The 25,693-nt window shown below is 57.3% G+C and overlaps 1 protein-coding gene across 1 annotated transcript in view; it reads left to right on the top strand.

Annotated features, from left to right (window-relative positions):
* Window positions 1-23,386, top strand: part of HS6ST1 (heparan sulfate 6-O-sulfotransferase 1) — a 41,848-nt gene extending 18,462 nt beyond the window's left edge. The window contains exon 2 of the mRNA XM_021695838.2: window positions 22,667-23,386. Coding sequence (XP_021551513.1) covers window positions 22,667-23,375 — 709 coding nt within the window. The 3' untranslated portion in view covers window positions 23,376-23,386. The remainder of the gene's footprint in view (window positions 1-22,666) is intronic.
* The last annotated feature ends 2,307 nt before the right edge of the window (window positions 23,387-25,693 follow it).

The raw sequence follows: 25,693 nt of genomic DNA on the forward strand, positions 1-25,693 counted from the left end.
CTGTCCTGTAGGCCCTGTGCAAGCCAACCTGCAGGAGGCTGGGGGTGCATGCCGAGTTCTCACGGCCTCAGAAACCCTGGATTTATGAGGGAGCCCTACATAGGGTCATTTATGGCTCTGGAGGCTCCCGGGTCTCAGGCGGTAAGAGACTTAGTGCTTCTCTCCTGGGTGCGGGGGCTCCTGATGACAGGCAGGATGCTTATGACCCAGCTGGTGCCGCCTGCTGGCCTGCCACCTTTACATGGCTGTGTTTCCTGATTCCCACCGAGGTTGGTGTCAGCTCGGGGACAGTGCAGGGGCCTTTGCCTCTGGGGACACTGCTCGGCAAATGAGGCCCCAGATGCACAGAGGGGAGCCTTCTCAGCTGGCAGGAAGGGCCACAGTAGCCCCCTGGAGGGGTGGAGGCCACCACCCTGCTGCTAACCTTCTAGACACTCTGTGGGCTGTGTGCTTATTCCCCCACTTTGAGAAGTTTTAGGAGTATGTCGGGGTACGTGTTCCCACCTCTGAGTCCCCCGTGGGGCCTGGTGAGGCCACCCCTCCCTGTGGACTTCACCACAGAGCCCCAGGCGGGACCGGCCGTGGCTCACAGAAGGTGTGGGCACCAGGAGGGCATGCACTGGGGCCTTCATGCGTGCTCCAGCGTGTCCTGACCCATACGCCGTCTCGCCAGGCCTTCCTCTCCCGGGTCCCCTGGGTACCATGCGTGCCCTCAGGCTGTGGCCTCAGCAAGCAGAGGAGCCATCCCTAGGCCCCTCGGGGCCCATGGTTTGCTGCCGCGCCCTCCTCAGCAGAGAGAGGCCCCTGCCCTAGTGGGGGCGGAGCTGTGGCTTCTGGGAAGTCTGGAAGCTGCCCTGCTGACCTCCCCAGCTCTGTGCGAGGAAATTGGCTGATAGGTGGGTGGCAGCCACCACTGCCTGCTTTTCCTCTTGGTTTTATGGAGCAAATGCCTGCCCTTTTGTCAGTCTTAGTCCAAGACTTAGCGCCTTGGCTTTTCTCTGAGTCTTCGCTCTGCCCAGGCCCCAGGTGGCCCTAGAGCCGGTGGGGGACAGGCTGGGAGGGGAAGAAACCACGTTGTGTGACATGCCCGTGGCTGAGAGGTGGGCCAGGGCAGGAGTGTCTGAGAGGAAATAAAAGGGGAGAAGGAGGTTCGCTGAAACCGGACTGGGACGAACAGTGCTTTTTGACAGGAGGCCGATGTGCAGGGGGCATTGGAAGGAGAGGAGAGCAGCTCCGCCAGGACCATGAAGACAGAAACCCACAGGCCTTGCACAGCCACACAAAGGACCCCAAACCTGGGCCTGGGCCTGGGCCAGCACCCAGGGCAGCCTCGGGGGCTCATTTGCAGCAGGAGTTGGAACGGAGTTGGAGGGGCAGGCATGGGGCGGGGCAGGTGGGTGAGGAGAACACAGGGCCAGACAGGAGGAAGGTACCCAGGGGAGGGAGGCCAGCCTGGACTCGGAGCCCTAAGGAGCTCCACTCTGCTGGGGGCCTGGCAGGCAGAGGGAAACCGTTGGCCACACCCAATGGCTGCAGCTGCACGACCCCCCCCCCCCCTTGATGTGTTAGCCCTTGCTCCCAAGGGGGTGATGTGGGGCTGATCGGGCACCCGTGGCACAGGATGGGACCTGGTCGTGGAAGGGGTGTGTGTCTTCAGATAACTCCTGGGACCCCTAGAGCCCCGCAGAAGTGCTGAGAGGGCCTGCGTTCAGCTGCACCGGGCTCAGCGGTAGTAGGGGTGGCTCTCCCTGGACCCACCCTGAGCTCCCAGCCAGCCAGGCCCGCGAGGAATTCCACCAACAGGCCTCAGCCATGGGCTTTGCCCACTCTGAAGCCTGGGGAGACACACGTGTCCAGCTGGGAACCTTGGGGGGAGGGTGTGGCCAGGGGGAGGAGAGAGTGGGGCCCTCCCTCCAGGGCATGGCCACTCTGTGCTGCAGCCCCTTGGTCTTGTCTGTGGATGCCCTGGGGTATGTGACTTTCCGTGGTCAGGGCCCTGCAGTGTCCCGCTCACTAGGTCCAGGCTATGACCCTCCTTCCCCAGCTCCCACACACTGGCATACCCCCAGTCTCTGAGCCTGGAAGGGAGGTTCCCATAGTTCTCTCTGCTGCCAGCAATGGGGAGGCAGGGCGGGCACCGTGTGGGTGCTGGGGACCTGTCATTACCAGAGAGGAGGAGCACCAGTGACCAGGGGCATTCATGTGGACAGCAGAAGCCCTTCCACAGCCCCGCTGGGAGGCTGCCTGTTTCAGAATCTCCTGCAGTGCACGCACCCTCCTGCGTGAGTCAAGCCATCTTTTCCAGCTGGAGCCCGTCAGCTGACGGCACCCCACCTGCCCCCTGAGCCGGCCCCCCATGTGCCCACTGAGTCACTGGCCCTCCTCCTCGCACCACGTGCCCTAGCCTTCAGCCCTTGGAGGACCCTGACTCTTCTTCAGACGCTGCTCCTTTTGCTTCAGTGTCTCCACCCACGTGCTGGGCCCAATCCCTGCAAGGTGGCCCGGGCTCAGTGCCCACAGCCAGGAGAACTCTGGCCCTTTCCTGCAGGCGCCTCCCCCCACCCCCGACCCTGCACCATCCTCCCCTGTCACCCCCATCACCATGCCCCAGAAAGCCCAGCTCATGGGCATTTCCTGCCTGCTTCTCATGGGAAGCAAGGTTTCTGAGCTTCTGGGCACAGAACACACTTTCCCCTCCAGTTCAGGACTTGAGCCCTGGCTTGTTTCTGTGTCCAGGCTGGTATGGGCTGAGGCCTGTTCCTTCCTTGTCTGCACATGGTATGGGTGTCCCTGCCCCATGGGCTGCCGGGTTTCCTTAAATCCCAGCCTAGGAGCCTGTCCTAGCCAGTGTCCTACTGGGCTTGGACTCCAAGAAAGGATGGGCAGGTGGGGCACCTGGGTGGCTTAGTGGGTTAAGCGTCTGACTCTTGATTTTGATTCAGGTCATGATCTCCCAGGGTCATGAGATTGAGCCCCACATCAGGCTCCACGCTCAACAGGGAGTCTGCTTGAGATTCTATCCCTCTCCTTCTGCCCCCCCCACCAGCTCTCTCGAGTGCACGCTCCTTCTCTCCTTCTCTCTTACTCTCTCTCTCAAATAATAAATCTTTTTTAAAAAGTGGGGGGGGATAGGCAGAGCCTCTGGAAACAGTCCGTCAGGCCCCTTGTCCCACCCCTTTCACCCAAGCTGATTCCTGTGCTAGTGGGAGGGCCTGGGGCTTATGTGGGTCTGCTCCTGCTCTCCTCTCCCAGCCTCCTCCCCCACCTGGCTCCCTCCACCCCAGACGAGGTCTGGCTCCTCCACCAGGAGGGCAGGGGTCTTCTCCTGGGATCAAGGAGCTTGGCAGGGTTTCACCCAGGTGGGGCTCAGGAGGACTTTGCATTTGGAGGACCCTGAGCAGTGAGAGTTGGACAGAGGAAAGGGAGGATCAAGAACCATTTTCAAGGAGATGAGCCTGTGGGCCCCTGGCTAACTGACATAAAAGTGTGAGCGGGGCCCAGGGCCATTTGTGTTCTGGGCCCTGGGGCAAAGCTGTTACAGCACATGTCCTTTCAGGGATGGTTTTCCTGCAGGTCTGTCCAGAGGCCTTTCTAGGGATCCTGCTTGCCACCTGTTTCCTGAGCATACCCACACCTCCCACAGACGGAGAAGGGTCCAGCTAATGTAAAGCAGCAAAGGCTGGTGCCATGAAACAGGGAAACAGGCTTAGAGAGGCCCTGGCCCCACATCCTGCCTCCATGTGGACCCTCCCAATCTGCTTTGCTCCAGGAAGGCATTGGCCTCTGGAGACCCCATGTCATACAGCCAGGGGTTCCCCCTCGGGGCTGAGGCCAGCTAAGCTCACTCGGAAGCAGGCACTCTGGCTGACGCACCTGCTGAGCTCACCTGGTGCCTGGGGCCCTTCCTGCCAGACACCTGGCCCCCGGGAGGCTGGGAGCAGGGAGGATGCCAGCTGATGAGGCCGCTGCCTCTTGCCACTCGTCCAGTGGTGTGGCTGCCCCAAACCTCCAGCACCTGCAGACCTCTGAGAGCAAGCCAGACCTTTTCCTGTCAGACCCTCTGGGACTTGGGACAAGGGCCCTGGATAGGAGAAGTAGGTCCCTCCTGCAGTTGGGACTCTAGGGTGAAGCCCCCAGCCCAGTGCCTGCACATAGGTGTTTAGCAAAGATAAGATGGACAGACAGGCTCCATTTTGTCATTTTATTGTATGAGGTGAGACCCCCCCCCCCATACAGAACGGGGCGTGGGCATGTTCACCCCGTTCCCGTCTTAGAGGGAATGCATCTGACTCTTCCCTGAGGACTGTGTTGCTTCTAGTTTACTTTGTATGCTTTATCGGGTTAAGAGAAATCTCATCCTATTGCTACATTACTGAGAGGTTTTTTGGTTTTTTTTTTTTAAGATTTTATTTATTTATTTGACAGAGAGAGACACAGCGAGAGAGGGAACACAAGCAGGGGGAGTGGGAGAGAGAAGCAGGCTCCCCGCTGAGCAGGGAGCCCGATGTGGGGCTCGATCCCAGGACTCTTGGATCATGACCTGAGCCGAAGGCAGATGCTTAATGACTGAGCCACCCAGGCGCCCCTCATTACTGAGAGTTTTATCAGGAATAGGTGTTTCATGTTAGCAAACGTCTTTTATCCATTTGTCCAGATCTATGATCTATTGATATGATCAATCTCATTTAGGAATTTTTTGGCATTAACCCATCCTTGCATACCTGGGGTAATGTGACTTGGTCATAGTGTGGTATCTTCCATGTGTTTTGCTGGATAGGATTTAGTAAGATTTCTGTGTGGGTTTTTTACATCTGCATTGTGAATGAAAAGGGCTGTAATTTTCCTGTCTTCTCCTGTGTTTGTCTGATTTTGGTGCTGGGGTAATGTTGGCCTCTTAGAATGGGTTGGGCGGGGTTCCCTTTCCCATTGTCTAGAAGCGTTTGTGTAAAGTTAGATAATCTGTTATTTAAAAATTTGGTAGAAATTGGGACGCCTGGGTGGCTCAGATGGTTAAGCGTCTGCCTTCGGCTCAGGTCACGATCCCAGGGTCCTGGGATCGAGTCCCACATCAGGCTCCCTGCTAGGCGGGGAGCCTGCTTCTCCCTCTGCCGCTGCCTCTCTCTCTCTCTCTGACTCTCATGAATAAATAAAAAAATTTAAAAATTAAAAAAAAATTAAAAATTTGGTAGAAATAGCCTGGCATTTTCTTTGTAGGAGTTTCTTCCCCCCACACCCACCACCTTTTTATTTTGAAAAATGAACCTACAAAGTAGTAAAGCCTTCGACCTTACACCAGACACACCGAATGTTACTGTTTTGGCATTGGGGCACCCGCGCTCGCGCACATGAGCTGTCTTGCTCTGCGTACCGGCATGTGTCTGTGTACGTACGTGCTTACGCATACACGCGTAGGTATACTTACCTCCCGCGCTCGTGCACATGAGCTCTCTTGCTCCGCGTACCGGCACGTGTCTGTGTACGTACGTGCTTACGCGTACACGCGTAGGTATACTTACCTCCCGCGCTCGTGCACATGAGCTCTCTTGCTCCGCGTACCGGCACGTGTCTGTGTACGTACGTGCTTACACGTACACGTGTAGGTATACTTATATGCGTGTCTGCTTTTTCTTTCTCTTTGGCAGAATAATTTCAAAGTAAGCTGCAGACATTTCTCAGTACTTGACTACTCGTAGGAGGATTTTTAACTACTGTTGTGATTTTTTTGTTGTTAAGGTGAAGGGCTACTTACACTTTATATATATGACTGATGGCTTTTCTCTCTCTCTCTTGCATGTTCTCCTGGTGCCCCCACCCACGGTTGGCAAGAGCAGGTGAGTCCATTGTGGCTGTTTGTTCTCTAGAGGCCTTTCTCTCCTTTCCTCATGGCTGGGTCCAGGGGCCCTGGAATGGGCTACCTATCAGGGCCACACAGCTGCTAAGTGGCAGAGCCTTTGGCAAGTTAAAAGACCACACACTCGGTACCCTGTGCCTTGCCCAGCTCCTCTCAGAGACCATGCATCTGGGATTGCTCAGTGGTGTGGATGCCCCTGGTAGCTAGGAGACTGGCAGAAGGAGCTCTCCTGAGCCTCAGTTTGCCCATCTACAGAGGGGGTCTAATGGTGGTACCTACCCCAGAGGTTGTAGGAGCAAAGCTAGTGAGTGCCCTCTAGGCCCCACTCCTCACACCAAGCATCAGCCTCTCTTCTCCCACCCCCATAGAAGCACTTGATGGAGGGGTCCATGGTTCGAGACAGGTTGGTGTCCCCAGCCCCCAGGATTAAGGGTCGCTGCTGAGATGGCAGCTCTCCCAACACATCAGCCGGAGGTGGCCACCCTCCCTGGGAGAGCAGAGCTAGGTCAGCAGGGACCACAGGGTGGAAGAAAGAAAGTGGGACACTGCAGTTAATTTGGGCCTCAAATGAGTCTGTTTAGCGTGTGCTCTGTCTGGGGAAGAATAGTTTGCGTTCAGAGAACACACAAAGCCTCATCATTCCCTGGCACACTGTGTGCTTGTGCAGGTGAGGGGTGCATGTGGAAAAGGGAGTGTCCGCCCTCTCCTGTCCATTCAGAGGCTCTGTGGGGTCAGCGGGTTGAGCCTCAAGGAAGTCCCAGTGGTCCTCAGACCAGCTCCGGCCCTCCTGACCCCTAGAAAAGCAGACAGCAGGTAGTCTCATGGCTTCGGAGACGTCCTAGTGGCTGCTGGGGAGGCCCAGAGCTTCCCAGGCATCTGACTCTGCACCTCCTGTGAGAAAAATCAGATTGTATCAGGTATATAAAAGGCTTTTACTCTTTGTATCTTGTTTGTTTCATAATACACGCCTGTTCATATAAAATAGCAAAAATAGAAAAGTGAAACGCAGAAGAAAAAGCACTAGGCCCTGGGACCAGCCCCCTTTGCATTTGCATTTCATCTGTGCCCGGTTTATGTGTTTTCCAGAATGGCATCAAGTTGTAACACGGGCTCTGATGGGGTGCTTTTGCTCATCATGCACACATGTATGCTCCCGTGTTACTGCAGAGTCCCCAGAAGGGCCACGTGGCCCGGTTGCCATGGAGCTGCTGGGCGCAGGTATCAAGCTGTGTGCCCCTGAGCTCGAGTTAAGCCCTGAGCTGTTTGTAGCCTGGCAGGGACCGTGCCCACCAAGCTGTATCGTGCTGCATGGGCCTTCCGTGCTCGGACTTAGCTGTAGGAGCTATCTTGGCACAGAGTCCCAGAAGCTGCTATTATTGCCTAGTGAATGGCAGGAGCAGGTTCAGCCCACACGTGTGCTGCCCAGCCTGGCGGGGCCCAGCACTGCCTCCTGCCTCCCTCGTGGGCCCCCGCCTCATCCTCCTTGGGTCCCCGCCTCATCCTCCTTGGATCCAGGAGGCCGTGGCAGGTCTACAGGTCCGGGCTGTGTGGATGTGGGGAAAGAGCCTCAGCAAAGGTCTGGAAGCTGCAAGAGCAAGCCCATGAGCCCGGCTGGGATTCAAGCTGATGACAAGCAGAGGCCGAGGCTCTGGAGGCAGGCCTCGGGCTGAGTCAGCAAGCACACGGCCCCACCCAGGGAAGGAGTAGGGCACAGTCACCTTCCCTTTACCCCGAGGTGTGAGTGTGTGTGTTCAGGCAGAAGTCTCACCTGCTGGGTGTCAGAAGCCAGGAAGTGCCAGGCAGGCAGGCGTGAGTTATGAAGGGGCAGCCACCGTGCACTGTGAGCAGCGCAGTGGGGTCTGGAGGCCTGGCTGGGGTCACCTGCTGGTCAGCCCCGACTTCGCTGGAGCACTGCCCGGGAGGGCAAAAGGAGACGTGAGGAGGTGGCTCTCACCCCCAGAGCAGAGCACCACTTGTGCTGCTCAGGCGAGAGTCCAGGGCTGGGGCTGACCCCAGCCGTGACTGGTTGGGGGATAGCAGGCAGTCTCCCACGATGCCATCAGCCAGTCCTTTGCTCATGGGAGAAGAGCTCTCCAGAAAGGTCCACACTTGGTTTGGTGGAGAGCAGCCCCAAGCCTGGCCTTGCTGGGAGGACGTGCCCCCCCCCCCCGCCCCAGGGCAGGGCTTCCAGAGCCCCGAGCAGCCACAGCCTTTCTGGTCGCCTGCCAGGAGAGGCACTTGTGGGCCTGGCACCCCAGCCTTCACTGTCCAGCCCCCGGACACCTCCGGTGTCAGCGCTGTCGGGAGAACGGCTCCCCAGCAAGAGGCCTGCTGGGGGTCTCCTGCGCCTTCACTGTGCACAGTGGCACGTAGCCCTGCACGTAGCTGGCAAGTGCATCTCCAGGGAAAGCAGCCCTAACCAGACTTCCTCGGCAGAGCACCCCCAGCCGCAGGTCCTAGATGTGTCCCCTGAGATGCTTTTACAGGGAAGGGGGATCATCCCTGGTCAAGAATGGAGAGTGACTAACACACAGGCTGGAGCCAGGAGGGCCCCTCATGGCACCCCAGCCCTGGCGTAGGACCTTCCCGCAATCTGTGGCAGCTCAGGTGTGGTGGGTGTGGCACCCCACAGAGCATGTTGGCCTGATGGTTAAGTCACCTCCTGCCCCCCAGGCCTCCCAGGGGCCTGGTGAGAGGCCCACAGGATCACAAAGGTCAGGGGCCTTGGGGAAAAAAGCTTGGGCTTCCCCAGGCATGGGGCCCCACTCCCTGGTCAGTTGCCCCAAGGAAGAAGGCGAGGGCTTCAGGCTCCAGGATGCACTGCTCTGGGGTCCAACCAGGGGCATGGTGCCTGCCCAGCCAGTGCCTCAGATTCTCTGTGCCACAGAGCCAGGGGGCTGAGGCCGCCTGCTCTACTTTCCTAAAGCTTGGCTAACCTTGTTTGTAAACAAGGGAATATTTTCCTCTGCTACAGATGTTGTCAGGCGAGGAGGAAGGGGCTGTTGAGGTATTTCCTAAGCCCAAACTAACCCACTTGTTTTTCTTCACATTTTGTCAACAACTTGGAATTTCTGAACAGAAATTTTATTTTTCCCACTGTTTAATAACAGTGTCCTTCCCTTATTGAAATCACGAACTCCCCTCTGCATTTGTGCGCTGCCCTCCCCATCCCACCTCCTCTTCCTCTGGAGATTTGTCAGGAATGATTGCTCCTCCCTGTCCTTCAGATGTCACACCTCAGAGGCCCCATCAGACCCGGAGCTGGGATTAGGCACCCACCCTTTCCACTCAGGGCACTGGCCACTCTTCCAGCCCTTCCAGTGCTACAGGAGGGCAGAGCTGTACTCGTCCTGTATGTGGCAGGTGCTCCTTTGAAGGAGAAAAGAAGAAGACCGAGGGGACCATGGAGCCCAGGACGGGGTGCTGAGCCCTGAGGCAGAAAGGTGAGGTCACCAGGCTCCCACCTCTTGTACCTGCCTGCACTCTGTGCATCTGCCTGGGGCTCGAGGCTCCTCACCATCCCGGCTGTAACGCTCTTTTACCGACAGCCTTTTTACCAGGCCTTTACAGGAGGTTGGGCAGGAGGTGGTAGGTAAGGCTCAGAGGGGTCTTCACTCTCCCCAGGCCTCATAGTAGGGGAGAGAGCCAGCAGAGTCTGATACTGGAGCAGCTCCCTCCATGAGGATGCCTCTGACCAAATCAACCTGAATGCAGAGAGCTCCATCTCACCCCAGTCTCCCCTTGACATTCCCAGCCTCCTAACCAGGAAGCCTACCTGGGGGCACGCGATGAAGAGAAGGGGTGGGGGCTGTCAGCTCCCAGTACCACTCCCTGTGGGGAGCAGGACCTCACTCAGCTTGAGCCGGCAGCAGGCAAGAACTGGCAGTCAGGGGTGCCCATGTGCTTAGAGGAGTCAGTGCACGCACCTGCAGGCAGGGGATGCCTGAGGAAGGTCCTGGAAGGAGGATGCTTGCTGGAAGGCCCCGTCCTCAGTTTCCACTGGTCCTTGGTCAGACAGCCCCTGTCACCCTGGCCTGCTGACACCCCCACACAAGAGCTCTGCTTCTGTGTCCTTTTGTTCTGACAACTCCTCCTAAACAGTAAGGGCCCAGCACCAGACTGAGGTGTGCAAACCAGCCCCTGGGGTGTGGGGCGTGCACAGCGTGGGGAGCCATACCACCACTCCCCTACACACCCTGCCTGTCTTCAAGACCTTTGATCCCAGAGACCCTGGAAGTTGGTGGGGGCAAGGTCAGAGAGGCCTGTCTGGAACTGTGAGCCCACGTGGCTCGTGTACCCTGGGCACACTTAGGGCCTCTAGCTGGGCCTTCTTCCTCCGTCCGGTGGGGGCTCCTCGGGGCACGGACTTCTCCCTGGGAGCTGGACTGTGTGACAGCAATGGGGAAGGCGTGGGGACTCATGGCAGCCCTGCCCCTGCCCTGTGAGAGTCACGCCCGCCACCCATGCATCCCACAGCCCTGGAGGGACAGGTCTCCACCCACCAGGCTTCCCGGCAGGGGACACAGTACAGCTCCCTGCCTGTGGCAGTGTCAGTGGCCATCTGGCCTCAGGCAGGAGGAGCTGGAGGGCCCTGCAGGACCAGCGGAGAGCAAGGAACTGCCCGGGCCGGACCAAAGTCCAGGGCTTCGGCTCTGTCTGCTCCCCGTGACCAGCGCCCCAGGGAAATTGTGTCAGGAGGACAGTCACAGCGGCCGTGTGAAGCGTAGCGCTCCGTGTCGGTGCATCCTAGCTGCTGGTCTGGATAGGTATTTTTCTTTACGGAGACTGCTCGGACTCTTAATGAGCTCACTGTGCTTTAAAGGAAAGGGATTGGAAATTGTGTTCATAGTTTACTTTAAAAACTACCACCGCTCCTGGCCTGTGGTTTGGTGAGTGGTCAGCAGGTGGCTGGGGGCCAGCCTTGCCGGGCGACATGTGCATGCCTTCTGGGGGCTGGGGCTCTGTGGGGAAGCAGTTCTCATCAGGCACTTACGGTCTGGGCCCAGGTGGGCCTGGGCTCGAACTCCAGCACCACCAGCAGCCAGCTCGGTGGCTAGGTTTGCTGTTTAACCTCTGTGGGCCTGGTTTCCTCATCTGTAAAGTGGGAATACTTCCTTCCACCGGATGTCTCTGAGTGTCCAGGATGACCATGGTAAAGCACTGAGGTTCACCAAATTAATTCAGTCGTTACTGAGCCCTTGACACCCCGGGCCCCACCCCAGACCTGGCTGGCCCCACCCCAGGAGCTTACCCTCTGATCACGCCCCAGTCCTTATGCTTTGGCCCTGAATAGATGGATTAGGTTCAGAGACCAAAATAGAGTAGCCATTTATTCCCCTCCCTTTGAAAAGGAGCCCAGTGTAGGCAGGCCCGAGTGATGGTGCAGCCACAGGAAGCACCGAGAACCCAGGTTCTGTCAGTCCCACCATCCCCAAAGAGTAGGGCTTCTGCCTCACGATCCAAGATAACTGCTGGCGCTCTGCAGGCACATCCACATTCCAGCCAGCAGGAGAACAGGGGGAGGCAGCTGTCTCCACACACATCCAGATGGCCAGACTTAGTCACACAGCCACACCTGGCTGTAAAACATTTCCTGGGCTTCTTCCTCCTCGGCACTTCCTTGCTGTTTCCTAAGCCTGAGGAGTCACCTGGGGGCCCATGTGAGTGCTGCTCCCTGTAGCCAGACTCCCTTCCCACTGGAGGAATTTAGCTCATGGGGTGAGGCAAGGAGGCCCTCCTCACTTTGCCAGAGGTGGGTGCGGCAGGCCAGCCTAGTGTGCTGCGCCCCCTGCTGGAGGGGCACGGCAAGGCACATGGGTGGAGGCCCTGCTGCTCAGGCCCTGCCCAAGCACAGCTCAGCCTTCAGGGGCCAGGTGGTCTTGGGCCAGTCTTTTATCTCTCTGCGCAAGCCACCCCCACCCCCCAACTTCTCCAGCTGCCCCCACAGGTCACTGTGTGGTCGATGAGGGGCTCGGTCAGACTTCGCTTACCCCAGAGCTCCCATTCTGGTGTTTCGCCAAGGGTTGTGTCAGCCGAGGGCTCTACCTGTCCTGGGAGGAGGGGCGGAAAGTGGCCACTCCTGCACTCACAGCCCCTGATCACAGACCCAGGTATTTCTGGAAGCAGAGTCAGTTGATCACAGCTGCTCTGTGGACACGCTACCTAAGAAAGGGATGGCCTTACACAGGCATTTTCTACCATACATTCGGAGGGGGCTCCCCAGCCTGCCACTGCCAGCTCAGCATTTGGTGATTTAGGTTTCTGCTGCAGGTGCCACGTGGGGCCTGCTCCCGCGGCACTGGGTGTGGTGCGGGGAGGTAAGTCATGGCCAGAGCCAGTGGGCAGTCCGTTCGCTGTGTCAGGTGCTGGTTCACTCTTGTACTGCCTAGGAACTGGCCCATCTCCTCCTGTCCATCCTCCCACTGCCCATGCCAGCACTGAGAGGCCTCACCTCTCCCTCCCACTCTGCTCCCTCTCCCTTCGGCCTGCACTGCTCACCAGCCAGGCCCTGTTGAGGATGCACATGAGGATCCTGGCTCAGAGAGGAAGGGTGACCCAGCTGACAGCCAGCCAGCCAGCCAGCCAGCTGCTCCCCCTGGGGAGCTGCACCTGTGGGCCTCTTCCTGTCACAGGAAGGAGGCGGCCACCGGCCCCACAGAGGGCAATCTCGGGGAATCAGAGCTAAATATCAGACTTGCATTTTTGTAAGGCAGTAAATCCCCCATCTGGATTCGGTGCTTGGTCATTTTACTGCATGAGCTCCATTCCCCAGAGCTGGCCTGGTGTACAAGCCGCCCTTTCCAAGTCCAGCAGGCCAGTGAGAACAGCAGGACTGGGCTGCTGGGTGCTGTCAGGCATGGGTCCTAGGCCACCAGCACCTGGCCTAGAGTCAGCAGCAAGCAGTCCTGCTGTGGCTCAGCTCAGTGAGCTAACCACAGCAGGTCAGGCTCCCTGCTCCAGCCGCCCTGAAGGTTGTCGTTTCCTTCCTGTAATGTGGACCCAGGCCTTGGTGAGGGTGCCGGCTGCCCTGCCCTGCAATGCCCCACAGGCCCTGGGGTGAGACAGTAATCAGAGCAAGACTTTGGGGAGGCAGAGCTCCCAGCACACCAGCCCCAGCCAGCCCGTGAGCAAGGGCTGGAGTACTCAGGTCAGCTCTCACCCACCCGGGCAAGCTCTCCTCAGTCCTCCCTCTGAATTCCCAGATACTTCTCAGAGTAGATCCTGGCCTCATGGTGTGGCCTCTGTCCCCACGAATAGGGATTCCTGGACCCTGAGAGGCCAAAGTACACAGTTGGGGGTGGAAGGGGGCGTGAGTACCCCTCACGGAGCTTCCCTGGCCACTCTGGGACCCCCCCAAAGGTCAACCTTAGGGGGAAAAAGGAGCTGGTCCTCCAGAGGCTCTTCTTGTGACCCATGGCATTAATTTTCTTCCAGTGTCTATGTATCCAGAAGTAATAACAGTAGTATGGCTTTTTTTTTTCTCTTTCAAAAACTTTATAATTCTGGCTGTAAATGACAGTGTCCTCACTCGCAATTAGGGCACTACAGCTCTGTTGTCACTGGTTAGACAAATCTGCCTTTATTTCAGGGTGTGAGTTTAGAGACTGGTGGGTTGGACCCTCGTTCACAAAACTCCTGCTGCACGAGCCTGCAGCCCAGGAAGGTGAGCGGCAGCATGCCCGCGCCTGAGATGCCAGCCAGCTCGCATGTTGTCACAGACGATGAACAACGCAAAACTGACCCTTTCCTGTGGCCTCTCCATGCACCAGCACCCCATACCAGGCAGCAGAGATGTTTTTATAATGCCTGTTCCTTTATTTCAGTTATTTCAACAGTGTGCACTCATTGTAGACAATACAGAAATGTATAAAAATGTTGAAGTAGGGACACCTGGATGGCTCAGTCAGTTAAGCGTCTGCCTTCGGCTCAGGTCATGATCCCTGGGTCCTGGGATTGAGCGCCGCATCGGGCTCCTTGCTACGCAGGGAGCCTGCTTCTCCCTCTGTCTGCCGCTCCCCCTGCTTGTGCTTGCCCTCTGTTTCACTCTCCTCCTGTCTCTCTGACAAAGAAATAAAAAATCTTAGAATATTAAAGTAACCCATTTGGGCATATGGGTATTCCCTAGACTTTCAACTTTGCTGTGAGTTTGAAAATGTTTATAATAAAATGTTAGCAAGAATCCATAACCTCACCATCCTAAAGCAGCCCCTTAATCATACACTTGCCTGCTGGGTGGCGATCACAGAGTGCAGCTCGGGGGTCGGCAGGGGCTCTTCCACACATCTTCGCCTACGAGCGGCTCTGTTCTGGCAGTCTGTGGTAGGTGTCTACGATCTCCTCCCCGCCTGGCTTCCACGTCTCCTGGGTAGCCAACGCGCAGCCAACATTCTGGAACAGCTTTGCCACATCCCAGCCCTTCTTGTTAGGGCACAAAGCTAAAGCCCAACCAGCTCTTCACCCAGCCACAGAATCCTGTGCATTCACCCAGCTCGGGGCTTCTCTCTGCCTGAGCCAGGTTCAAAGTCTGGTTTCTGGTCAGAGCCCTGGGCTGCCAGGGGAGGGTAGGGAGTGGGTGGGTTCAGGCATGGGGTTCAGATCAAACCCACACTCTCGAGGCAGGAAAGGGAAAGTGAAGCTGCCTCTGGCCACTGGTGTCACCTGTGGGAAGGGCAAGGGGGCAGGTGCAGGCTCTGGCCTTAGACCATTCATTCACCTCACCCCTGCGAGCCCAGTTGTCACATAATTGATAAAGTTTGAGCTATACAGAGACGGTGGTGGGCTGACTTGGCTGATGCCCACGGGCAGGTGGGAGGGGGAGGAGCTCCTGAGGACAGTGAGAAGGTGCCATCTCCCTGATCCGAGCCCCAGAGCTGAGCAGGAGCCGCCTCTCGGCTGTCACCCACTTGCCCACCACCTTCTCCTCCAGGAAGGAACTCAGAGCTCATTCGCCGCACCTTGCAGAATTTTTCCAGAGACTGTGTTATGTTGTCAACAAAGCAGGGCTCCCAGACACCAGGGGTAGAGTTGTCCTGTAAAAACTCAGACTTAGGGCGCCTGGGTGGCTCAGTTGGTTAAGCGACTGCCTTCGGCTCAGGTCATGATCCTGGGGTCCCTGGATCGAGTCCCGCATCGGGCTCCCTGCTTGGCGGGGAGCCTGCTTCTCCCTCTGACCCTCCCGACCCTCCCCCCTCTCATGTGCTCTTTCAGTCTCTCTCTCTCAAATAAATAAATAAAATCTTTAAAAAAAAAAAAAAAAAAACTCAGACTTAAAACTTTAGAGCCGGCCACTGCCTGACAGCAGTGTTTGGACTCAGGAACAAGACACATTCCTTGCCCACTAGGATCTTACACAATTATGAGATGCGCTAAACCAGTGCACACGAAAATGTCAGAGCAGCTAAGTGCACAGAAAGCATTAAACCTAAGTAATCAAACACAAGAATGCATGGTACAGGCAATAAATCCTGTGGGCTGTCAGGAGTGATTGCAGCCCATGCAGACTAGAATTACGTCACAGCATAAAATTTCTTTGAAATCCCATGTTTTATCTTTGAAATCCATGTGAATGCTGCACCCCATGCCATTACCCATCTGAGCTGGTTTTCCTATCAAATGAACAAGACCCCTCTTGGTCTGGCCCTGCCTGCACCTTGAGCCTCCACTGCCCCCCTCAAGTCACAATAGGCTGTGCCCCCACCATCTCCGAGAAGCCCCCCTGACCCTGCCCCATTTGGAAGGAATACCCTCCGCCCTCCCCCCATTTGTCGCCTCCCACTGTCCTTGTGGGTCCCACCCAGCCCAGAGCACTTGGACACTGAATAACTGAGAGCCATAGTCCCCCTCTAAGCCTGAAACTTGTCCTCTGTGAAAGGGAAGAAAGGCCTGCCCACCCCCCTACCCCTCGGGGCCGTGCCTGGCATGCTATGAGCCTCAGTGACCATGGCTGCCGTTGCTGGTGTGAGGGACCTGGGGGCATTGCCAGTTTGTGTCCTTTGCCATGCAGGGCACTAACTGGATGAGTGGTGGTGAGCACCCCCTGTGCCTCAGGCTTCAGGGGAGAAGATGTGGGCAGGGCTTCCTCGTCACCCCTCCAGTTCCAGTATGTGCCTTGTTTGGCAGTGTCCCAGCCACAGGCAGGACAGTCTGGGCTGGGCTGTGCACTGGGCAACTTTCCGGGCCTGTCCCAGGGCAGAGCAGGCAGATGTGCTCCACAGAGACCTGTCCTGGAGGTCAGGGTCCCATGGACACCCACTTAGGCCAGGACATGGTTTAGGGCTGTGCTCAGAGAAGGTGCCAGAAGCTTGCCACCCCAAAATAGCATCATTTGCCAACCAAGTCACTAAACAGGGTCCCTGCATTGGGACTGGCAGTGCTGAAGGGGAGCCCCCAGAGTGGAGCTGACCCTGTTTGCACCCCAAGGCCCTCCTGGGTGGGAAGCCAACCACCAACTGGATGCTCCATCTTCGGAGAATTGCGGTTCCTTCCTAGAGAGGCCACAGAGCAGCCTGCTCACTGATGCATGATTAGCTCACGAGCCAAAGCTGATGCCCATAGGGGGTGCCCTACTCGCTGTGGCAGTGTTAACAAGTAGAAACGGGGGGGGGGGGGTTGCAGGCAGAGGGAGCATGGGAGCAAAAGTAGAGGGGACTGGTGCACTTTGGAGAACTGAGGCTCCTCGTTTGACAGAAATGATAGTTCACCTGCAAGGCCTGCTAAGGAGAATCTTGGTTTGGTTTGTAAAACTTTTTTTAACTGTTATTTATCACAAAGTGTTTTATAAACATACAAAGGCATTTGCATAATGTTTGCAAGAAGTAAAACGTAACATAAACCCTCACCCCCCCATTGCCTGCCTTAAGGGAGTGGTTGATGCCCTGGAAGCCGCCATGTACTAGTGCCGTCCCCAGCACCCGCCCAGCCCAGCACACACCGAGGCCGACTTCTGCCTTGAATTTGTGTGTGTATCACCTCATCACCTTTTTTTTTAAAATAATTTCAACATCTATGTATGTATCACTAAATAGTACTTTCTGTGGCTGTGTTTATATTTGGAAATGATAAATAGTATCATCATACTCTGTGGAATTTTCTTAATTTGCTTTTTCTTCAACTGACCCGAGCTGTTGTAACTAGAGTTCATCTGCGTTGCTGAGCAGTATTCCAGCGGAAGAATATACCACTGCTTACGCACACATGCCACTGTAGCAGACGTTTGGGGCGGTCACGGGCAGGGCAGCCATGGACAGCCTTACCCACACCTCCCGGTGAGGAATCACGGGTCACAGGGTACGTGTGCCTTCAGCTTTCAGTGAAGACAGTCCATAACAACTGTCCCATAAGCAATTGTTCACAGTTGGCATTGGCCCGCTTCTGGTTTGCCTGTCTAGTGGGTATCACTAGTGGCTCAATGTGCCATTTCCTCAGTGACTAATGAAGGGGAGCATCTTTCCATACGCTTTTTTGGCCAGTTTCCTCATTGTTGTATTTTTAATGTTTTAGTTAAAATAGTCTACATATAGGCTTCAAGACAAATCATTCCAGGAAGCTTATAGTAAAAACCAACAGATCTGCTTTTCCTTTCCATCCTCCCCAAATTATCACTTGCAGCTCTTCAGTATTCTTCATGTACTTACTTCCATATTTCTAAATAATATATCATCCTCTTTCTTGATTTATTGATTTAAACATTATCTGTTTGCTTTTTATTTTGGTAGATGAAGATTAAATGTTCTTAAGCCTTTGCACATCCTTCTCCGTACCCCACCCAGCCTCCAAGTAGAGTAAAAAGCTCAAGTTTTTATTAAATCAATAGTCGCTGTTTACATTATGATGTCTCTAAAAGCATTGTTTACTTCCTTTGCCTAATAGAATGCTTTATTTTCTTTTTTTATATTACTTCTTGTTTTTTCCTGGAATTAATGATAGCCCTATTTTTTTTTACTTGCTTCGTTTTTTATCTTCATAAACGTAGTTTTTTCCATGTGAATTTTTTTCCACAAATGTTCTGATGCAGCAGGTAATCTGTCCATGCCCCTTTTTTCCTGGAACCCCTGCCCCTCTGCTACTGGGAGGTCCAGTGGGATGCACAATTGACACCCTCGATCTCTCCTGGGCTGGAGTTCCTGTCTCCCATGCAAAATTCTTTGTTGTTATTGTTTACTAAATAAAATACCTAGTCCAATATCTTTCTAAAACAAGATTTATGGAAAATAAATGTCCTGAGTTCTTGCATGTCTGAAATGTCTCCAACCTCCCCTCACATTTGCTTGATAGCTTGGTGGGGTCTGACATGTCACTGGTCATTTTCCCTCAGCATTTTGAAGCCGTGGCTTCATTGATTTGTAGCATGTGGTATTGCTACAGAGAAAGTGGGTCACTTTATGACAACGAGTCCTCTTCATGTATTCCGTTTCTCTGTCCAGGTGCTGCCTGGGTCATCTCTTTAATCCTGGGTCTGGTCCCCACATTCACTTGCTGGGCACGTGGGGAGCCATTTCAGGCTAAATGAATTATATACTCCAATTCTCATTATTTCCTCATCTCCTCCCCTCTGCCTCCTCACTCCCCTCTTTCTGGAAACCTTGTCGGTTGGCACTTCGACCACCTGAATGGACAGATCCTGCTGGAGAGTGATAGGCAGAAAGCCCCCTGTTTTAGGGGGACCCCAGATGTCAGTGCAGGAAGAACTGTGCTCTGGGGCAGGGTCTAGATTAGCCTGGTGGCAGCTCTCTGGGCACGGGAGGGCAGGTGCTGGGGACAACAGTGAGAGTGCAGACTGTTGTTTGGCCCCTGCCCAGTTTTTCATATCCCTGAGTCATGAGCCCCTTGGCACCTTCATAGAATGTACATCAGGTCACATCTTGGGCAGGAAGCTGCCTGATGTGTGTGGTCGGGCATCTGGGGTGGTTCTTCTGGCCCACACCACACTCTGCCCCCTGTTCATTTCTGGACAGGGCCCCTATTCCCTCTTCCATCAGACAATAAACCAGAACATAAACAGCCAGTGTGTCTGGTGGTGTGTATAACGGGCAGGGAGGGCAGAGTGAGGGAGACAGGAGCAGGGCTCCTGGGCAGAGGACGGCCTGTAGCCAGAGGTGCCTGCTGTGTCATGGCAGCAGTGAGCGAGGACCGGGGCGGACAAGGTGGAGGTGGGCGTCGGGCTCATGAGTTCCTGAGGGGGCCGACAGACTATGGGTGTGTGCACCTGCAGGGGCTCCTGCATTGCCCAGATGAGAGCTGGAGCCTGGGGCTGCTGGCCCCTTGAGCAGGTTCCAGAGTCTGCCTGAGCCCTTTTTTTCCACCATAAGCAATGTCTTGGGGGGACAGAATCGGGGGGGGCATTCCCCAGGGCATGGCAATGTCCTGCACGGAGAAGGTGCCACATAGCCATCCTGATGCCCTTCCCAGTCACTGTAGCATGGGTGAGCCCCTGTTCCTGCCCAACTGGGCCAGCATCCAGGGATGCAGCGAGGAGAGAAGGCACTCTGCCTAACACGCACGTGGTGCCCAGGGTGCTGTGGGGTCAACGTGAGCCCCAGAGGCTCAGGGAGTCAGCTTCTCCAGGGCTTCACCAGGGACCACAAACAGGAAGCTCCAAGGACCAGAAGACTCATCTGCATCTTCTGGAACCTGCCAGACACACCAGCGCCTACTGTACCCTTGGAGACCCCTCGGTGACCCCACCCATGGGCCCTTAAGCCTTCAAACACCCTGGCAGCCCAGCTCTCACGGCTTTGAGGAAGCAGCCTGAACTCGTCCTGCCTATTGATTTGCTGTGTGACCCTGGGCGAGTCACACAGCCTCGTGGGCTGGGAGCAGAGGGACTTGAAAAGCAGGCTGGCCTGCCTCCATGGACAGGACTCCCACCAGTCCTGGCTGTCCAGATGGCAGCTGTAGGTCACTGGGTAACCGTTACCTCGATGGCCAACATCAGTACAACAGGAGAGACTCACAGCCAAGGGCTTCGGGGACGGCCACACCTGGTCTCCCCAGGACCTGGAGGCACCAGCGGTGGGAGGGCTGATGGCCCTGTTCCCACCACAGGGACCCGTGAGGGTGTGGGAGCAGCGAGGGCTCTGCCAGGCCTGCCCCCATCGTGGGACACAGGACCTTAGCCTGAAGACCGTGGGGGCACACGCTGGGAGGGGTGCCCGTGCTCTGTGTGCCCGGTGTGTTCTTGCCCTCAGAAGTCACCTTGGGGCATGTTGAACTCCAGCTGGCCTTGGCTGGCACCAAGTAGACAAGCCTCTCTGTCAGTTGACACCTCAAACTCTGGTTTTCTGTGTTCAGGAGGAACTACCAGGCTGGCCCATTTCCATGTGAGTGATCAGGGCCCCCCAGGCCTCCAGGAGTGGAGGAAGTCCCGGTAACCCTCAGCCTGCCCTTGGGGCCTAAGGGCACATGCCTCCCCTAAGGGCAGGCAGCGGACACCTGCACATGGGGCTGTGTTTGTTCATAGGTGTGTTTCTGGGTGCATCCCTGTGTGTCCGTCTGTCTTGGCCTCTTCAGAAGCACTTGACATGGTCAGGATTTATAAATGTCTTCTACTGCATTCCTAAAAAGTTGACCCTTAAATGAACTGACCTTTCTTGTCCTGGCCACATTTAGGGGCTTTCTCACCGAACCAGGGTCTGCAGAGGAGAGGCCACCCACCCCACCCCAGTGCTGAAGCTGCTGGGGACCTCCAGGCAGCGGCGTAACCTCTCAGGCTTGATGTCCCCCACTGGGGGCTGAGGTGCTGTGTGAGGTGACCTCCTTGAGGCGCCTTCTGTCTTGGATCCTCTGACCATCTCAGTCTCGACCCTGGGGAGTCATGTTGGCCCTGCCGAGCACACACACAGGAGCCAGCTTCCTTCCTGCCCACTCCCTCCCCTGAGGGAGGCTCTGGTCAAGTGAGCTGAGAGGTCAGTGTGAAGTTACCGCTGGGACAGAGGCCCCACAGAGGTGGCACCAGCTGAGGTCTGAAGGATGAGCCGGAGTCAGCTGATGAAGCAGAGAGGGAAGAGAACACAGCTTGTGCCAAAGCCCTGGGGTTTCTCCCCAGGAGCCAGGGAGAGGGTCAAAAGGAGGTCCGCTGGTCACAGAGGGCCTAGGAGGGTGCAGGTGGCCCTTTGTGCATCTGCCAAGGGCAGCAAGAGCCCCCGAAGTGTGTCCCGCGGGAGCTGGGGTCAGATGTGGGGTGCAGGGCTCCCCACACTGTGGGAGCTGGAGCACCTGAAGCAAGCAGTCAGTGCCGAGGCTGGGGCCCGGTACGTGGGGAGGGCGCTTCCAGTGCGAACGAGGGCCCGAGGCGGCAATCACAGAGCAGACCCCAGGCCTCAGAGAGGAGTTGGTGGTCAGGATGCCCGCCGTCCTGCCCTCCACTCTCTGCTGAGGAAGACGCCCCTGACCCCCACTGCCCAGGTGCTCTCCACTGTCTGCCTTGTCCCCAGGGTGACCCAGTACCAGCCAATGGGAGCAACAGGGAACGTCAGGTGGCCGACTGCTGCCCTGTCTCCTCAGCAGTCTGCATAGAAGGACCAGTCTTTCCCTCTGCTGCCCCCCACCCCCACCCCGGAGCCTTTGGCAGGCTACGCCTGGCTCTGCTTGGGGGATCCCGAGGCCCCTAATGAAGGTGCTTCAGACCCGCCCCCCTGCAGTTTTCTAGCTACTCCCCTCTCAGCCTGGGGTGACCTGCAGTTGTACCCCACCACCTTTGCTTTTGCCAGTTGCCATGCCCACCCCCCAGGGCCCCCTGGGAGTTGTGTAGTCAGATCCGCACACTGCCAGCAGGCCCCTCGAGGTGCTTTGTGCCCCTGCAGCTCTCGCAGGGGGCAGTGTGAGGGCGGGAAATTATTGGGTGCTCTTCATTGGGCCTCAGTGAGGAGGGGCAGTGTGGATGCACTCTCACGCTGCTGTCTGGCGCAGAGGGGGCAGTTCCTTCCGGGAGCTTCCCCACCCCAGGAGTGGCGCTCCTTGGCCTGGGACTGCTCCCACCGGGCACAGGCCGCCGGTTCTCCCAGCCCAGGAGGAGAGGCTTCCAGGAATGACCTGTCTGGGGTGGACCCACCCACTCCAGGCCTGTCACAGGAACATCTGGCAGCCGCCCCACTGTCCGCTGTGTCCCGGTGCCATCAGGCCAGTCATCCTGCTGGGCAGGGACATGCCTGTCATACAGGGAGTCATTTCTCCCATGGTGTGGATGCCCCTTCCATACAGCGCGGGGAGGTGGCATCTGGAGGGATGCCTGACTTCCTGGCGTGGAAGCAGTTCCTGGGGCACAAGGATAAATGGTGGGTCACCCGAGGGTCCTGGGTTGGGTGGTCTACTGGCGCCTCTGCCCCACTGGAGCGGGGTTGGAGTGGGCCTGCTGGAGGCCCTGACCAGGCCTGCACGTGCAGCCTGGGACTGTGAGTGACTTCTGCCGAGTGGCCCCTTGAACAGCACCTAGCCAGCCACTGTGAGCAGCTCTTTAAACCACTGGTTCCAGGTGGCATCGGCTCTGGGGCCCCCTACTCCGCCCCACCGCAGGGCAAAGACAGGTTGTCCCTCCTGAGGAGTGAGCAGACAGGAGGGCGGCCTTGGGGCTCAGGAGAAGACCCTGGGCCCAGGGTTCAGGAGGCACTGAGGCCAGGCGCTACAGGACGACACCGTGATGGTCACGGCTGACAGACACAAGGGTGACTGTGTACCCTTTGCAGGTTAGGTCACCTCTCCGATCCTGGGTTTCTCACTCAGAAGTGGCTGTTTGGAGGACATAATGGTGGGTCCCCCAGGATACACCCAAAGCAGTCAGATTTGTGCCCTTACCTTACCCCCGTCCCCATCTCATTACAGGAAGTTCTACTACATCACCCTGCTGCGAGACCCCGTGTCCCGCTACCTGAGCGAGTGGCGGCACGTGCAGCGGGGGGCCACGTGGAAGACGTCGCTGCACATGTGTGACGGGCGCACGCCCACGCCCGAGGAGCTGCCGCCCTGCTATGAGGGCACGGACTGGTCGGGCTGCACACTGCAGGAGTTCATGGACTGCCCCTACAACCTGGCCAACAACCGCCAGGTGCGCATGCTGGCCGACCTGAGCCTGGTGGGCTGCTACAACCTGTCCTTCATCCCCGAGGGCAAGCGGGCCCAGCTGCTGCTGGAGAGCGCCAAGAAGAACCTGCGGGGCATGGCCTTCTTCGGCCTGACGGAGTTCCAGCGCAAGACGCAGTACCTGTTCGAGCGGACGTTCAACCTCAAGTTCATCCGGCCCTTCATGCAGTACAACAGCACGCGGGCGGGCGGCGTGGAGGTGGACGAGGACACCATCCGGCGCATTGAGGAGCTCAACGACCTGGACATGCAGCTCTACGACTATGCCAAGGACCTCTTCCAGCAGCGCTACCAGTACAAGCGGCAGCTGGAGCGCAGGGAGCAGCGCCTCAAGAGCCGGGAGGAGCGCCTGCTGCACCGGGCCAAGGAGGCGCTGCCGCGGGAGGATGCCGAGGAGCCGGGCCGAGTGCCCACGGAGGACTACATGAGCCACATCATCGAGAAGTGGTAGTGGTGGCCGGCCGTGGGCCCTCGGGGGGGGGGGGGGGGGAGAGGGGAGGTGAAGTGAGACAGACAGACCACCCCACCCTAGAACTCTGGTGGGAAGGGGGTCCCAGATGCGCTCTCCAGAAGGTAGATGCGTGCTGAACAAGGATGAGGGAGTGGGACGTGGCGCTGGCGGGGCTGGTTCTCACGGTTCCTTCCCAGACCAGGGCTGTGAGGAATCAACCAGTGCGACTCCCCCCAGGCCGGAGGAGAGTGTGCTTAGGGACGCCCCAGGCAGGGGCCAGGAGCAGGTCGCGTCCCCGTTTTCCTGGCCTCAGCTCACTCACAGCGGCCGGAGGTCTGAAGACAAGAAAAAGAGAGTGGAGATGAGACTCGCCCCGCCAGGAGTGCGTCCTACCCCCACCATGCACCCCTGCTTGCTCTCTCACCACCACAGGCCAGCAGCGGCCTGACACCAGCTCCAGGCGCCTTCCCAGGCTCAGGCCACCCAGGCAGTCCCTTGGCCTCTGGTGGCCCTGGTGTCCCTGGGCCTGAGTGAACCCCTTCCCTGGGCACACAGGCAGCCCCTTGAGGTGTCCTCAGGAATGGAGCTCCTAGCTCACCCATCTTCAACAGTCAGGGCCCACCTTGCCTGAAGCCGAGAAGACTCTAGTCCTTCCCCTGGGAAGTCCACTCTCTCTCGGGCCCAAGGTCGAAACGCACAGTCTGGCTTCATGCTTTGGGTCAGGAGATCAAAGCACACCATCTGGGGCCCCTCCCCCCCATTTCCCTTAGTCCTCAGGCTGAGGAGGGCTGCAGGGAGATGGGCCCACATGCACTACCCCCCATTCTGTGGGCAAAGTGCATCCCAGGAGTGGGAAGGCTGTGTCCAAGGATGCTGCCACCTGTGTCCAAGCCTCCCCCCTCAACTGGCCTTTGGGGGTGACCACCTAGCCAGACCAGCTAGACAGGAGGAGAGTTTCCCCCGCCCCATTTACCTTTCTGACCCTCTGAGATTTGGTAGACTGTCCCTGGCCCCGGGCTCATCACTTGGACATTTATTCAGGGCTCATACCCCACTGTTCCCACAACCCCATGTGCAAAAGTACAATCAAGCCTCCATTGGCCAGAGCACGGCAGACTGCATCTGCTGCCCATGAACCATATCTTGGGGCCGTGGTGGTTCTGTATGGCCAGGAGAGGGGACTCAGACCTTCAGATTCTCAACTAGAGTTGGAAGAAATGCTCTCGGTGGCTCCCTAGCACCCACATGCACGGCCCTTCCCACCCCAGCCTCTCCCTGTATTTCCCTTTGCCCACCCCCTGCCCACAAGCTGGTCAGGCCCTGGTCCTGGCAGCCCTGCAGATTGGAGAAGCCATGTTCCATATCCGTTGTAGACACTTCCCCCCCCCTGCCCTATCCCTCTTGTGCTCCAGGAGGCCAGGCCACTGTCTCCTCTGGGGGTGCTCTCCCCACATGAGGCCCAAGACCTGGGCTCTGGGAGCAGAGTGTGAGTCCCACACCCGAGGTGGAAGAGTGCCCTGTCTCTCCAGGAGAGGACCCACACGTGCCTGCAGGCCCAAGGGCAGTGAGGGCCAGGGCTGGCCTGCTGGAGGGCAGCAGCCTCGTGGGCAGATTCTTCCAGGGGTAGAATTCTCCTCCCTGCCCCAGGTTCTCTTCAGCCATCACAGCTGTCCCACCACAGAGGCGTGGAAGCAAGGAAACTTCCATAGCACAGGAAATGCTAATGTGCTGTCAAATGAGGTGGCCACCCAGGAAGAAGCAGCCTTTAGTCTTTGCCTGCCTGGCGTAGGGATGGTGCCCATACCTCCTGCTTCCTACACCAACCACTTCATCTTGTAGTCCAAGGGCACAGTGGTCAGCAGCCTGGGATGGGCACCATGCCAGCCCAGCCCGGGACTACCCCGCAGAGTGGGTGCGTCATGCTGAGCAGGCGAGCGTCCAGGTGATTTAGTGGTTCTTTCAAGGGGTAGTGAGGGTCAGCTTGGGGGATCTGTTCTAACACTCATCCTTTGGGATGGGCATGCTCCAGGGAGGAGGGCGGGACGCGTTCATGAGAATTCTGGTGTCTTGCACAAGCACGTCAGGTGCTGGAGGCTTGCTGTGGCCTCCATCAGGAGGTGGTCAATTCCAGGGCATACATGGAAAGCTCGGCCCTGTTCTGCCCCAGTCCCTGGGCACCCGGCCCTCCTCGAGGTGGGCTTCCTGTGTGTGCAGGCTTGAGTGTAAGATCTGTTTTGTACATATTGGAATGTTTTAACTTATGATCCGTTGTCCCAGTTCACACGGAAACACGGGTCTCTCCTTGGTTTCTTTGCTGC

Source organism: Neomonachus schauinslandi, chromosome 3, assembly GCF_002201575.2.
Source record: "Neomonachus schauinslandi chromosome 3, ASM220157v2, whole genome shotgun sequence".
NCBI classification, from domain to species: domain Eukaryota; kingdom Metazoa; phylum Chordata; class Mammalia; order Carnivora; family Phocidae; genus Neomonachus; species Neomonachus schauinslandi.